The sequence below is a fragment of the Oratosquilla oratoria genome, unplaced genomic scaffold (assembly GCF_046742065.1).
Source record: "Oratosquilla oratoria isolate Oo_2021 unplaced genomic scaffold, ASM4674206v1 SCAFFOLD240, whole genome shotgun sequence".
NCBI lineage: Eukaryota > Metazoa > Arthropoda > Malacostraca > Stomatopoda > Squillidae > Oratosquilla > Oratosquilla oratoria.
In genome coordinates, this window is record NW_027467592.1 from 94,821 (window position 1) to 110,965 (window position 16,145).

At 36.9% G+C, this 16,145-nt stretch overlaps 1 protein-coding gene across 6 annotated transcripts in view; it reads left to right on the forward strand.

Annotated features, from left to right (window-relative positions):
• Positions 1 to 2,596: 2,596 nt before the first annotated feature.
• Positions 2,597 to 16,145, forward strand: part of LOC143022953 (histone-lysine N-methyltransferase SETMAR-like) — a 33,627-nt gene continuing 20,078 nt past the window's right edge. For 3 of the 6 annotated variants that reach the window (XM_076181377.1, XM_076181373.1, XM_076181378.1), the window contains exons 1-2: positions 2,597 to 2,934; positions 9,738 to 9,806. Coding sequence is in view for 2 of the 6 variants with exons in the window: in XM_076181378.1 (XP_076037493.1) it covers positions 9,771 to 9,806 (36 nt within the window). In the remaining 4 variants the exon portion in view is untranslated. Of the gene's footprint in view, positions 2,935 to 5,802; positions 6,038 to 8,737; positions 9,623 to 9,737; positions 9,807 to 16,145 lie in introns of those variants that run through there. The other 3 variants (XM_076181375.1, XM_076181379.1, XM_076181374.1) reach the window with 2 other exon arrangements.

Below are 16,145 nucleotides of genomic sequence, written 5' to 3' on the forward strand. Positions count from 1 at the left end.
GCCGTGATTATTATTGTACCTCAGGCAATTAACAGATGACAGCAGAACACCCTTGTTCTCTCATAAAGTCCAAGGAACCCCTATTGTCTTTGTAAAAGCGCTTATTAACGTCCCATGGAGTAGGAGAACACCCGGTCCACAACATGAAAACTATCATTTGAGAGTGACTGGACTTGCATGGCATCCGGATTGTATCCTAGCGGCTTTGTTTGTTAGTATATTTGCTTGTAGCAAAGGTTCTTTGTTTATTATTTCCACCAAGCAAATTGCATATTAAGTTATTGTATTACAATTTACAAAATTAATATTTAATTTTCTACTGCTATATTGCATAGGTGTGCACAACTAAAATACCGATATTTTTCTTGGTGAAAATCAATATAGGAAAACATTGCTGAAAACTATGCAGAAACAAAGTTGTGTCAACTCCTTTAGATGCCACCTTTGATTAGATTCAGAGGTCTGAGACAACGATGACCTGATGACCTCTAGAATTACATGTACCGCATAACTATATGCAGGTTAGGTTAGAATAGACAAATTTATCATACTTTAAATTTCGTCCATCTCTGCCTCTACAAGACAAAGATGGCATCTCAAGTAGTCAAAGTGGCTATGTTTGTTTATTTATAGCTTTTAGCGACTTTTTCTATTATTGACTTCTGTCATGAATAACGTGTTGATGTATTATAACTTACCAAATTATTTAATTTTCTATTGCTATATTGCATAAGTGTGCACTTTAAAATTTTACCACTTATGTCATACCTTGCTGAAACTTTGTATATTTTGACCTGTTCATTCTAATGTTGAAACCAGATATTACTCATCTGATGATTTTTTGTGATATAATGGCATTCTGTAATATTCCATTAGTATTGGTTGCAAATCTCATGACCATGAAGTTTTCTTTGTTAGGTTAGGTGTTTTGCTACACTGTGTCTGACCTCGGCAGTGGATGGGATACAGGGATGATCAGTCATCCATGAGGAGCTGAGAGGGAGGAAAGGGTGGTGGATTGATGTAGAATAGATGGGGGTGGGTATATGCCTTTTAATTTTAGCTTCCTATCTGGTTAGGAGGTTTAAGTCCTTTTTTTGTATTTATGAAATATATTAGGTCAGGTTTAGTCATTTTATCAATCTAATATAACCATTTTCAATATATTATATTGAGAGTTTTTCAAGACTGTGGGTTTTATCCAGTTTGGTGGGTATCACAGAACTGGTCAATACCTCATAAAGCAAGACAATTAGGCTTAAAAAACCTTAGTAAAATTTATATTAACCCCTTCCATACGGTGCCGCACACGTAGGCGTCATGGGGAGCGAGTGTATTCGCGAGGCTGCCATATCGGCGTCTTGGTTATATTTATTGTAGTCGCCCCTCTATAATGACATTCTTTCTAATTCTTTTGTAATCGCATTTTCTATGGTTATCAAAATTCACGGGTGAAGAGAGAACGATCGATATAAGCGGTGACTATATTTTATGATGCGAGTATTATTACGACACGTCGTACGGCTGGCATTGGCTGCTGCCACCGAGATCTAAGTCCATGACGCCTACGTGTGCGGCACCGTATGGAAGGGGTTAAGAGCCAAACATATTTCATGGTTATATATTAGCTGGAATTGCTTATTTTCAGCAGATTTCACTCCTGTTTGGTTGGTTTCAACAAAGTGCTGGTCCCCAGAGATGTGGGGGCAGAAATTAATCTGGATGAAACCTCCAGGATTCCTGAGCCCAACTGAAAAAATACTTTTATATTTTTGGCAAGCTGTCTCTGATATTCTGGTAAATGACATCTTGTGCCTGGTGCCCTTTGAATACATTTACTCCACCCTTTATTAGTTTATAGCAATTTGTTTACTTTGCCATAAAACTGAGGTTCTTCTAATTTATTTGCTACCATTTTCTACTTACAATAAGATACTGGGTACTGTATCCAAGACTGTTTTCATGCTCACAGTTTATTGGAAATATAATCCAAGATTGCATGTAATTTGAAGGACTAAAATATTTCCAATAATTGTGTATTACTCACAGATACTAACATGAATATAACTATGAGACATCGATATGGAAACTTGTAATTAAATAAACGAGGCCTGACAGTTCAGGGTACTTCCATTTTTCAATGAGAGTACAAATTACCAAAAGTAAGTTTGAAGAATACCTGGCATCAAATGTATTGTTACTAAAGTCAATACAAGTACACCCAATTTTTGACTGGAAATATGTGACAAACCCATTACCTTATGTTAACCTGCATGTCCATCAGTTTGACACACTTTTTACCAGTGTCAATTTATGGTCTCTTACAACTCGTTTTGTTGTTTTCCCGGTCTACATAATTTGCACCCATGAGAAATCCGCGTGGTCCGTGCCCTATTGAACCTTGGCGCCGTGGCCTTCCCTTCCCAACAAGACGCCGCGTCCACTGTTGAATCTCTATTTTTATTACGTGCAATTTTTCACAATAAAAAGAAAGCGTGTATGATCAGCAGATTCATGTGTATCATTGTTACAGTTATCGCCTAGAATATAAAATCTTTGGAATCACCTTAAAACAACTTATTTAATTTACCTTCCACTTCCCCTGCTAAAGTACGGCCGGCCATGGATGTAACCGTTGTACCATTAGAATAGTTCTGAGAATTTTATGAATTTTATTGATACGCAACCACGGTTCTTTAAGTATATTAAACTTTACATTGAAAATATAATTTTGATATAAAATTATATTTGCTCCTCCTTTTCTATAATATTTGAAATGACCTCCAAATCAGTAATATAAAAAGTCCTCCAGAAGTCTCTACCATGTTGTCACTTTACGAGTGATTGGTTCTGTCTGAGACTAAAGTATTACAAAATTACGTACTGATAGTTTAAACAAATTGTAATTACACACGTGTCAAATTTGAATAAAAGGTTAGTAAGACATCAACTTATATTGATTGTTTACTGTCATAAAAGATTAATGCTCGTAGGGGGGCGTTATTCAGCACCCGAATTGTTAAATCCGAAATCTTGAGTCTTCGATCATTTTCTGAATTAAAAGGTTCGAACTCCGTGTTTATGTACAGTTCCAACTTAATATATACCTTTGATTTCCAATTATATTTAGAAGTGAATTCATGTATTGTTCGAGCTTAAGCTATATCACCTAATTCATTCTAAGTGTTTATGCATCTAATGATCTATATTAGTACTAAGTATATAAATATGCCATGAAACTACTTTTCACATGATCAGACATCGTCATATGACATATGCCATACGGTCTCTCTTAGTAGTTAGTTTGTTCCTATGATCTCTGAAAGCTCTCATCCTTATGAAGATACCTCTACTGTCAGTGCAATCTATCCCCATTAGTGACCTGAATACTGTATTCATATCACCTATGATCTTTCTAAGTTTGCAGACCAAGTGCTAATAGTATAGTAAATAGTCTTTCCTCGTATGTTTTTTCTGCCAGGCTGGAGACCAGTTAGGCTGTTGCCCTTTGTATTCTCTCAATCTTGCTTATATGATATATCTTTCACTCTGTGTGGTGGTATATGGTAAAACCCAATATACCTGGTACTTTATAGACTGTGGGGGACCCAGTTTAACTAATTATCATGTTATATATTATGGATTGTATACTCTTATTGTTGTTTCTCATTGATAACTATATATGTTACTATCATCTAGACTGTGTTGACTTTATAGTTTATAAAAAATTCAATTTATAGATGTGTACATATATACATATATCATTGGTGTTTATCTGCAGAGACTTTAATATCCTATATGTTACAAACATTGAATAGTATTAACAAATCTATAATAATGTTTATGTGTCATATGGGATGGAAAGGATGGGAATGATTTTGTGCCTTTTTCTTTTTGGCTACCCCCCTTGTAAGGGGGAAAAAGCCTTGATATATGTATGTATGTGTCATATGATATGTGTACTGATTGGTATCACTTATGACTATCTGGTCCCCTTAACCCCTACATAATCATATGTTGTCTGTGTAACTTAGTGTAGAAAATCAGTCTATTGAAGACCACAATAGAAATAAGCTTACATGCTTTTTGTGTTATCCTCGGCATTTGTAATTGTTATTTTTAACTATCATTATATGTTCTCTTCTTTATCTGCACTTCATGTATATTTAATATTGATTCAATACAAAATAAATTAATATTGTTATTATTATTATTATTAATATATGTTTTGAAGATGTTGAAAATTCTTCATCACAGCATTTACAGAGATGATGTCCTTGTTTATCCTTAACAACAAAGTGAATGAGGTGACTTCTGAAGGTGATCACATATTAGATCTTGTTTTTAGTGGCTGTAATTATAATCTTGTTCAGAAGTGTGTGTTCATGCTTGTGCATAAACTTATAACTTTTGAAATTACACATTTGAAAGCCAGTATCTAAGGAAAGGATTACGTTTTGACTGAAGAGGAATTTTCAACCAAAACTATTAGTGAATTCTGTCACACAGAAAATTTCTGAAGAAAAAGGTAAAATATGTGACCGGTTAGTGGAATCTGGACAATGTGTAACATGTTATGTTTTGTCATATAACAAGATTACAGGAGAAGAGTATAATAGCATGTGCACTTTAGTTAAGAAGGAAATAGTGGTAAAGGATCATGCACTTTGGTTTAATGCTGAAATACTTGGGACAAAAAAAGAAAAAAATGGTGTAGATCTCAAAATGAGGAGGCGAGGAGAGCATATCAAGTAGCAAAGAACATAGAAAACAGTCTGCTGATGAAAAGAAAAAGGGAATACTATAGAAATAAGTTGTTGGAGACAGGATTAAACATTAACAAACTGTATACCATGCTGGGTAGTATGACTGGAAATAAAAAAGGTTATGAAGTTGCCTAATAGATTTGCTGATGCTGAATTGGCAAATATGTTTCTTGATTTCTTTGAAAAGAAAACTGAAGATGTGATCAGGAATTTTAATGTCGGTGAGAGTCGGGCCTGTTGTGTAGTATGCAGTTCCTGAAATCAAGTTATGTTTCCAGCAAGTAGATGTGAATATAGTAAAATATATCACAGAGTGAAATTCACATATTGTGCTAATGACCCATTACCCATGAGTGATATCAAGAGAAGTGAGAATTTTAGTGATTTATTAAAGACTTTGACTGATATGGTTAATGCAAGCATTCATTAGAATATTTTTCCTAAGAGTGAAAAAAGGGCAAGTGTGAAATTTGTTAAGGGTAAACAAGATTCCCAGTGTTTAAAGTTCTTTAGACCAGTATCTGATCTGATGTTTCTGTCAAAGATTCTTGAAAAAGTAATTGCAAATTGTTTCTTCCTTGGTTGGATGGGTGTCATATGGAGTGTCTGACAAAGAGAGGAACAATTATCTGACTAATGATGTTAATGTGTGACTAAGGATGATGTGCTAAAGAACAGGAGTGCTTACATAGTTCTACTTTACAAAGGAAAAGTGGGGCAATGTGAATGTAGTAGTTTCAAAGAGATGAATTTGTTTAATGTAGTTGGAAAGACTTAAGGGAGAGTGTTAATTGAGAGGATTAATCTGTGTCCCCTGGTCCCTCTTGTAGAAGATCCACACCCTCCAGGAAATTGGCAATAGCCTGTAGTCAGGAGCATAAGTCACTTAGAAGATAGATTTTGTTGTTGTCTAGGGACAATTGAGAGGATTAGGAAAGAAACGGAATAATTGGTGAGGAATAGTATGAGTTTGGGAAAGATATTTGTAAAAAGTTTTTGGCAAAGATTTTTTTTTTTTTTTTTTTTTTTTTTTTAGAAGGCTTATGTCAGGATAAACAGGAAGCATTGAGATATACAAGTTTTTACATGAATGGTAGAGCTTTTGTTAGGGTTGGGAATGGTGAGAGTGTGTGGTTTGAAAAGTTAGGGTTGCATCGTGTTGTGTCACCATGAGTGTTCAGTGTTTACATGGATGGGGTGGTGTGGGAGGAAATGTGAGGATCATAGGCAGAAGATTGGAGATGATTAGAGAGACTTGAAGTAAGTGGGAGGTGAGCCAGTTGTGTATTTACCTAGTTGTATCTTACAGGAAAGGGAGCTATGCTTGTGGTGTCCTGTCTTTGTATCTCGCGGTGTCCAGTTTGCTCTTAAATTCGTGTATAGTTATTGCACACACTATTGTGTCATCCAATATGTTCCAGAGATCCACCACTCTGTATTAATTTTTATTTTTTCCAGGTCTCCTCTATAGCTGTCTTTTTTGAGTTTCTTTTCATGTCCCCATGTATTTCTCTTATCCCAATTTAGTAAGTCCTCTCTATCAAGGACTTCTGTGCCTTTCATGATTCTGTAAATGGCCAGCAGGTCACCTCTTTCTCTTCTTTGTTTCAGAGTCAGTAAATTCAGTTTTGATGATCTCTTCGTATGACAGGTTTGAAAGTGATGGGGCCATCTTCATAGTTGCTCTCTGGATTCTTTAAATTTTCTTTATATTCTTTTTGGTACAGGGTGGCCATAGTATCACAGCATACCCCAGTCTAGGCCTTATTAGTGTGACTAGTATTTTTTTTAACCATTTCTTCATCCAAATAGGTAAAGGCCACCTTTGTTGATCTTTGCAAATTGTAGGATTCTCCAACAATTTTGTTTATCTGTTTATCAGGGGACATTTGTGATGATTACTCCCAGGTCTTTTTCAGATCCCACTTTCTTTACTTCCTTTGTTCCGATTTTATGTTGTCCTGATATTCTTTTTTCACTTTTTCCAAAATCCATTATGCTACATTTCTTGATGTTGAAGTCTACTTCCCACTACTGACTCCATTTCCAAACATTGTTCATGTCTCTGCAGTGATTCACAATCCATTTCAATATTCACTTTCCTCAGCATTAAGTGTTGTCTGCAAAGAAGCTCATGTAACATTCCACATCTTCATCCATGTCATTCACATGAATAGCAAACATTATTGGAGGTAATACTGATCCTTGTGGAACACCACTAATCACCTTCCAAGCTGAACTCTTTTCTCTTAGCACTACCCGCATTTTCCTTCCATGCAAGAAATCCTCCATCCAGTTTAGTAGTTTACCTTGTGTCCCTATGTTTTCCATTTTTTTCATAATTTTTATGTGGTATTTTGTCGAAGGTTTTTTGTAAGTCTAGGAAAGCACAATGAGCCCATTCATCCTTTTCAAATGTTATGTCTATTAGTTTTGAGTAGAAACAGATTAAATTTGTAACACATGATCTTCCCTATCTGAATACAAATTGTCTTGGATTTATTATATTGTTTTATTCCAGATGCTTTATCCATCTATTCTTAGTAACCTTTTCACAAATTTTGGCTACAGTGCTTGGAAGGGAAACTGGTCTGTAATTTGTTGGATCTTTGTTTCCTCCTATATATATAGGAACAATATTGGTATTTTCCTAGTCATTTGGTATTTTTCCATCTTTGAGTGAGGAACTTATTATGTTATATATTTTTTCTATTAATTCTTCTTTACATTCTTTTAGTATCCAGTTTGCTATTCCATCTGGACCATGTGATTTCCTAACATCAGGGTTTGTTAATTGATTCATTATTTCTTTTTGTGTTATTTTTATTTCCCTCATGGGGAGATTGAACTTTGTTCCCATCATCCCAATGCTGTACTTTTTCTGAAGTGAAAACTGATTTGAAGTGATTGTTCATGACTTCAGCCATTTCTAATTCTTCTGTGTACTTTTATTTCCTTAACGTAGTTTCACCATTTCCTGTTTATTTTTAAGTTTACCATTTGCATATCTATAGAATAGCTTAGGTTGATATTTACTTTCATCTATGGTGTCTTTTTTGTGGTTTCTTTTTTCCTCATACTTGTACATATTCATTTTTTTGTCACTTACCACTTTTTTTTCCATCTTTTCCAAGCTTTATCTCTTCTATCTTTTGCCTCACTGCATCTTCTGTTGAACCAGCACTTATTATACACCTTTTCCTGTTTCTGTCTTGGTACATATTTATCCACTCCTTCATTATAAATTTCCATCAAAATCATCCATTTCTCTTCCATTCTGTCTCTTTACTTTAGAATTTTTCCTAAATTGCATTTTGAAATAAATTCTTAAGCTTCCCAAAGTCCGCTCTATTGTACACCAGTCTTCTTTTTCTGTATTTCTCATTTCTCTCTATAATTCCTCCTTTATTTCAAATTCTATTAATAAGTGATCACTCTTCCCAAATGGTGTTTTGTATTTAATTTTATCCACAATTTCATGTTCTGTTGTAAATATTAAGTCTAGACTGTTCTCCATTACTTCTATATCTGGTATTTTCTTTTACCCATTGTATCATTGTATGTTCTATAGTCATCTCAAGTAATACATTTCCCCATAGATCTTCACCATTCACTGTCATCTCTTCCCAACAGATTTCCTTGTAGTTAAAATCTCCTATAAGTACCAGGTTATCTCCATCCTTCAGCATCTCAGTTAATAAATGCCTTGTATCTTCTAACATTTTTGAATGCCCTCTTTCCAAGAGCCCATTTTTGGGGGCACATAAATCACTGCAAAGTTTCTACTTTTCACGTTGCTGTCTCCAACTTTTATCATGATCATTTCCACATTGTTTATACCCTCTGTAACTTTCATCACATTTAAGTTTTTCATGGCCAACAACATGACTCCTCTGCCCAATTTCTTGTCTCTATTTTTAATCCAATGATTATATAATCCATGTCCAACACTATTTGGTGGTAATGGACCCCTTAATTTTGTCCCTGCAATTCCCAGTATATCTGTTTTTTCATCTGACTGGTAATCATTTAGTTAATTTAATCCTGAGATCAATCTATGTTAGTATAAGCCACTTTTATTTTTTTCCATCTCCATCTCGTTTTCTGTTTCTTTCGTTTCGCTTACCTGTGCATACCATTTTCTCAGCTTTGTGTCTAAGACTCTCCAATAGAACTTCTTTCTTTTAGCCTCCATTCTTTTCAATTTTTTTTTTTTCCCTTAGCTTTGTCTCTTAGTGTCTTCTCTTTCTGTGCCTGTGGCTTGCTTAGAGGAGAGTCTATGGCATTTAGTGACAAATTTTGAGAAAATATGTGACAGGAGGAAGTTCAGCATAAATTTGGGTAAAATGTGTTGAGATGCACAAGGGGTGAAGATGGCAGTAAGTTGGAGGTAGATCTTAAAGGGGGGAGTTTAGAGGAAGTGGATAAATTAAAGTGTTTAGAGTCATGTGTAGTGAGGAATGAAGGAGTGTTGGTTAATTATAGAGTGAGGAAAGCAAGTAAATGTTGTGGATGATTGAAAAGTTTCATAAGAAATAGATATCAAGGGATGTAATAAAAGAGAAGATTATATGAAGTGATGATTGTGTCTGACTTTAAATTGAGCAGACTTGGAATTTAAATAGGCAGAAGAGAGAAATTTAAATGTGATGAAGTTTTGAACAATTATTACAGGAGATAGAAATTTAAAAATTGATATATGTAAAAATTCAAAATTGTGGGAAAAATGCAGATTCCATTTCTGTAGTGGATTTGACTAGTATATCACAAAGTCTTGGTTATGAAAGGCATACTATGGCTGTAATTAAAAAAAAAAATCTTGGAACTGACCACCCCTCAGTTAATAGAGTGTGAAGGTAGCTTCAGTATATTTTATGTTAAGCTGAATTATTGTGTATATTTTATCTTCATAAAAAGTCATACACTATGCTCTGTTAGTAATTGTAAAATATTTTATGTTCTCTGCTGCAGTATCCCTTGAGAAGACCAGTTAGTGGAGAAGAAATGGCAGACAAAAGGAGTATTTGGAATAAGGAACAAGTAAGTAGAAAATTACATTTGGAAAGGTTTAGTTGAAGTAAGACCAATGATAAACACCTGCCAATGATGGTTCTGTGGGATGAATGTCTTAAAAGAATCATCTAACAGAGGTTAGAGAGGCTGTAAATTGAAGGCTGGTAAGGCAGCTGGCATCTGCAACATCAGTGGGGGTTACTGAAAGCTGGAGGTGAGGATATGATCTGCATGCAGGTTGCATGCAGTACTGTCTGCTGTCTGGCAGTCTAGTATAATTCTCCCTGATTGGAAAAAGGGTCTGGGCATCTCTAACTGGAAAGGGAAAATGGACCAGCAGGACTGCAACAACTACTGCAGTATTACACTGCTCAGTGTGCCAAGTAGGGTGCTTGCCCATCTGTTGCTGATACATGTTTATTCACATTGCTAAAGTTGTAGAGGCCTGAAGAGTCTGGGTTCACACAGGTAAGTGTATCACATCTTGGTTATCTCGATATAGATGTGGCCAAAAGCTTTAAAAATGATAGAGACAGTTAAATATAGCACAAATAATTTATTTATGCCAATATTGATTTAAATGGTTGGTTTGGACACATGGAAAGAATGAGTGAAGAAAGATTAGTAAAAGAAGTGTGGAAGGCGGAGGTGGAAGGAGTGAATATGAGGGGGCGTCCTAGGATGAGATGGATGGATGGGGTGAAAGGGGCTTTACAAAAGAGAGGAATGTCTGTAGAGGAAGGATGGGAGAGGACAGAAGATAGGGGTGAATGGAGAAGGGTTGTGTATAGATGAGACTGTGATGCACGAGGGGGAGTTGGTGGGGGATGGGGGGTGAGGAAGTATGTATGAGAAAAAATTTGATGCACCCCAAAGGGATTTCTCCCCCGTCTTCTCCTTTCCTGCATGAGAGGACGGAGAGGGGGGGGTCGCCGAATTTATGAAGCGGCCTTGCTGTGGATGTGCTGTCTTGCGACACTGCTTCTGACCCAGGGCAGTGGACAGGATGCAGGGATGACCCGTCATCCAGGAGGTGCCAAGATAGGAGGGGGGGAGGGGAGTGGAATATATGGGAAATGAAATGGGTGGGAGTGATTTCTCTGCCTTTTTCTTTTTGGCTACCCCCTTTGTAAGGGGGGAAAAGCCTTTGGTATATGTATGTATGTATGTATTAATTAAAAATATTATTGGAGTTGTTGGGAATTAGTATGACCGCAGTTGGTTCCAACCAACTGGTTGTAAGTCTATATGGTCATAACTCGGCCTAAGCTAAAATTAGCTCACATATATTGCCTGTCATCAAGGAGGAACTAAAAACTGGGTAGGGGTGATGGAAGGTAAATTGAGAGTGGAGGATAGAGAAAGAGGAAAAGGACAGAAGGTGGGGAGGTGCTTAGAGTAAACTGGTTAAATGAGGAAGAAAAGGAAAAGTACAAGAAGAAGTTGAGAGAAAATTGGAGGGAGTAAAGGACAAAGTAGAACAAGGAGTGGAGGAGGAATGAGGATATTTCAAGGAGGGAGTCACAAGGTGTACAAAGATGATGTGTGGAACAAGGGGGATGGGAGGAAATAGAAGGAAAGGTAGTGAGTGGTGGGAAGATGAAGCAAAGAAGGTTGTAGGAGAGAAGAAACAAGCATTCACAGATTGGTTGCAAAATAGGATGAGAGAATCATATGAGAAGTACAAAGAAAAAAGAAGTAAAGCATAAGATAAAGGAGTTAAGAAGGAGAGCAGATGTGAAATGGGGTAAGAGTATGACAAAATTTTGAAAGTAATAAGATGTTTTGGAGGGAAATTAAGAGAGGAAGGGGAGGCAAATCAAATAGAGAAGGAAAGGTAAAAGGTGCAGATGAAGAGATGATAATAGAAGAGACGACAGTAAGAGGAAGAGGGGCAGAGTGTTTTAGGGAGTTGCTAAATGTGAAGGAGGGTAGGGAGGGAAAGGTAGTTGCAGTGGGAAGCACTAAGAAAATGACAGTGATGAATGAGGAAAATGGAGAAGAATAAGAAAATATAAGGTGAAAGCAGTTATTAGAATGATGAGAGCAGGTAAGGCTGTATGCAGGTGGCTAATAAAAGTATATTAACAAGGGAAAATAATGTATTAATTTTATTATTTAAAGCACTACAACAAAATACATGTACATTTCAAAGGCAAACTAGAAATAGTGATGTTTCTGTATGCAGTCTGAGTTGGCAGGAAGCATATACGACTGCATAAATCCTTCACAAAATGGGCACATGGAAATGCAATCAATACAATAATTTCAATAGATTGATATAAACCAATTTCATAGTACTTATATACAAAAGGGGAAAGCATGTATTTCACAATCTACTCACACGTACAGTGCATGACAAATTGTACAGTGCCACAAGCATGCATGGTTACCACAACAAGGCACATGATTTGGATGGGTGTCATGTGGAGTGTCTAAAAAAGGGAGGTACAGTGATGGTGAACTGGCTGGTGAGGTTGTTTAATGTTTGTCTAAAAGAGGGTAGAGTGCCAGAGGACTGGAGAAGAGCCTGTGTAGTTCTACTTTGCAAGGGAAAATGAGACAAGTGTGATTGTAGTATTTTCAGAGGAATCAGTTTGTTGAGTGTAGTTGGGAAGGCTTATGGGAGGGTTTTGATTGAGAGGATTAGGAGAGGAACAGGGGATTAATTGGTGAGGAACAGTGTGAGTTTAGGACAGGTAGGGGTTGTGTGGATCAAATTTTTGTGGTAAGACAGATATGTGAGAAACCTTTAGGAAAAGGTAAGAATGTTTTTTGGGCATTTATGGATATGGAAAAGACTTATGAAAGGAAGACACTGTGGGAGGTATTGCAGATATATGGGATAGGAGGAGAGCTGTTAAGAGCAGTCGTTTTTACAAGAATAGTAGAGCCTGTATTAGAATTAGAAATGGAGAGAGTGAGTGGTGTGAAGTAAAGGTGGGTCTTTGCCAGGGATATGTCATGTTGCCATGGCTGTTCAATTTATACATGGATGGGGTGGTGCAAGAGGTAAATGCAAAGGTAATGGGTCGGGATTGGAGATGGTTAAAGAAAATGGAGAGAAGTGGGAGATAAGCCAGCTGTTGTTTGCTGATGACACTGCACTTGTAGCAGTGTGTAGCAGGATAAATGTGGGTAAAAGTAAGGGGATGAGATTTATAAGGGGAGAGGATGGCAGTAAATTGGAAGCAAGTATTAAGAGAGAGAGAGACTGGAGGAAGTGAATAGCTTTAGATATTTGGGGGCAAATGTGTCAGGAAAGGGAGGAGTGGAGGTGGAGGTAGAATGTAGATTGAGAGAAGCAAGTAAATGTCTCATGGGATTAAAAGGTGTAATGAGAAATAGACATATGGGAATGGGTACTAAGAGGAGATTGTATACAGGAGGGATTGTGCCGACAGCACTGTATGGGGCAAAAACATGGAACATAAGAGAGGAAGAGTTTAAATGTGTTTGAGATAAAATGCCTGAGAAGTATGATAGGTTACTAGGCTGTATAGAGTGAGAAAAGAGGTGGTGAGGAGGAGAACAGGGGTGAAAAGGGAGTTGGGAGATAGGGTGAATGAAAGAGTATTGGGATGGTTTGGACACATGGAAAAAATGTGTGAAGAAAGACTAGTAAAAGAGATGTGGAAGGCAGAGGTGGAAAGAGTGAATGAGATAGATGGATGGGGTAAAAGGGGCATTGGGAAAGAGGGGAATGTCAGTTAAGGAAGAAGGGAGAAGACCAAAGATAGGGATGAGTGGAGAATGATTGTGTAGGGATGATGCTGTGATTCATGGAGGGGAGTGGGTGGGGGATGGGGGTGAGGTAGTATGTGTGAATATTTTGATACAGCCCAAAGGGATTTCTCCTCATCTCTTTCTGCTTGAGGGGACAGAGAGGGGTGGTCGCTGATTAAATGAAACGGCCTTGCTGTGGATGTACTCTGTCTTGCTGCATTGCATCAGACCCAGGGTGGTGGGCAAGATGCAGGGATAACCCATTATCCAGGAGAAGCCAAGAAAAGAAGGAGGGTTGGTTGGTAAATGGGAGTGGAGTATGTGGTGACTCGACTCCGCTCATGTCCAATCCTCTCTTTGTTGATTCATTTTTCCTATTTTTTTTCCTTTCCTTCCTCCATTTTGTGTGTTAATACACTATATCAAACTGGATACTTTGGTCACCTGAAAAATGCAACTTCACTTTCATAAACACAACTTAGGCATTTCTTTGTTACTGTCGAAAAAGTGCTGAAAGTGTAAAGGAATCACGGTGTTTGTTTCTTAATCTGACCTTCATTCCAAATGTTCAGCAATTTATCCATTTCATGGATGGGCCTGATCTGTTTCTTTGTTATAACTTTTCATTGCATGGGTGCAGAACCTTTCACAGCTTCAGAAATTCCTTTTTTTTTTTTTTTCAGAATTTTAGACAGTAGAATGTGATAACTTAAAATACCATTGACTGTCTTTCCTCCTTCATACTGTTTAATCACCATGATTTTTGTGTTAAAGATTGATGGCCTTTCTTTCCCTTTTGGGAGGTTGAGGAGTTGACATAGAATTTCCTCATGATAAATATCTTGTGTGGGAGGGGTGAAATTTTTTTTTTTTAGATGTGACATTTTTTTTTTTTTTGTTAGATATGAGACACAAAAGGAGTCAGAGGAACTATGCTGTACTGATGAGCAAGGTGCTAACACTGAACTTGGGTGTGTGAGCGCAGGAGTGCTAGTATTGCTGGGAGCAAGGGAGAAAGCTGTTGTATGCCCAGCTGTCAACTGAACAACTCTTGTAGTGCCAGATGTGGAGCGATGTTGTGTCATAATAATCGCATTATAAAAAAAGTCGCTGCTCAATGGCTCGTTCTCTTTCACCCGTGAATTTTGATAACCATAGAAAATATGATGAAGCCAGTTTAGAGAGAATGAGGGTCACACAGGTATGACTACAATAAATATAATCAAGATGCCGACGTCGTCATCATCACGTACCCACTTGCTCCTCATGACGCCTACGTAGGCGTCACCGTATGGAAGTGGTTAAATGAGATACTAATGGGTGGGGGTAATCTGGTAATTATGGGGGACTTCGATTGCAAAGAAATTTGTTGGGAAAACATGACAGTGTGAGGAGGAGACGATTTGTGGGGTAATGTACTACTGGATATGACTATGGAATACGCAATGACTCAGTGTGTCAGTGAAAACACCACATACAAAAATAATGAGGAGGCGTCAAAACTAAAATTGATATTTACAACAGAACCTGAAATTGTGGATAAAATCCATTACATGACATCAATTGGAAAGAGTGACCATATACTCTATGAAACTGAACTAAAGGAAGAAATATACATGGAGAGAAATGAAAAGCATAGGAAAGGAAGATTGATGTACAACAAAATGTACTTTGCAAAACTAAAGAAATTCTTCCAGAATGCAAACTGGGAAAAATTTACATGGAAGAGACAAAAGTGGAAGAGAAATGGAATATCTTGATGGATAACTACAATGAATGGGTGAATAGGCATGTACCAAGACAGAAGTGAGAGAGTGTACATTAAATGCTGATTCAACAAAAGATGCAGTTAGGCAGAAGACAGAAGGGACAGAGCTTGGAAGAGATGGAGATAAAATAAAAAACCTGGAAAATGGCAAGTCTATAAACTATAGAAATGAGGATGTTAAAGTGAGAAGAAAGGAAAAAAGGAACCATGAAAAGGATATTATAGATAAATGCAAAGAGCAACCCAAGCTATTCTATCGATACGTGAATGCCAAGGGAATATAGAATGCACAGAAGAATTAGAAATTGCCGAAGTCATGAATAATCACTTCAAATCTGTCTTCACTAGAAAGTACAATATTGGGATGAAGGTAATGAAAGGAGATCTCCCCCCATGAGCAAGATAACAATAACACAAAAAGAAATATTAGCACACCTATCAAACCTTGATGTCAGGAAATCACATGGCCCAGATGGAATTGCAAATTGGATTCTAAAAGAATGCAAAGAAGAACTAATGGACAAAATACATAACATAATAAATTGCTTACTTAAAGAAGGAAAAATACCAAAAGACTGGAAAAATGCTGACACTGTACCAATATATAAAGGAGGAAACAAGGAAGAACCAACTAACTATAGACCAGTCTCACTAACAAGCACTATAGCCAAAATTTGTGAGAAAATCATCAAGAATAGATGGTAAAACACCTGGAAGACAACAATGTAATAAACCCAAGACAATTTGGGTTCAGACAAGGAAGATCATGCATCACAAACTTAATATGTTTCTACTCAAGATTAATAGACATAGTACAAGAAAGGAATGGATGGGCTGATACTGCCTTCCTTGACTTACAAAAAGCTTTTGAC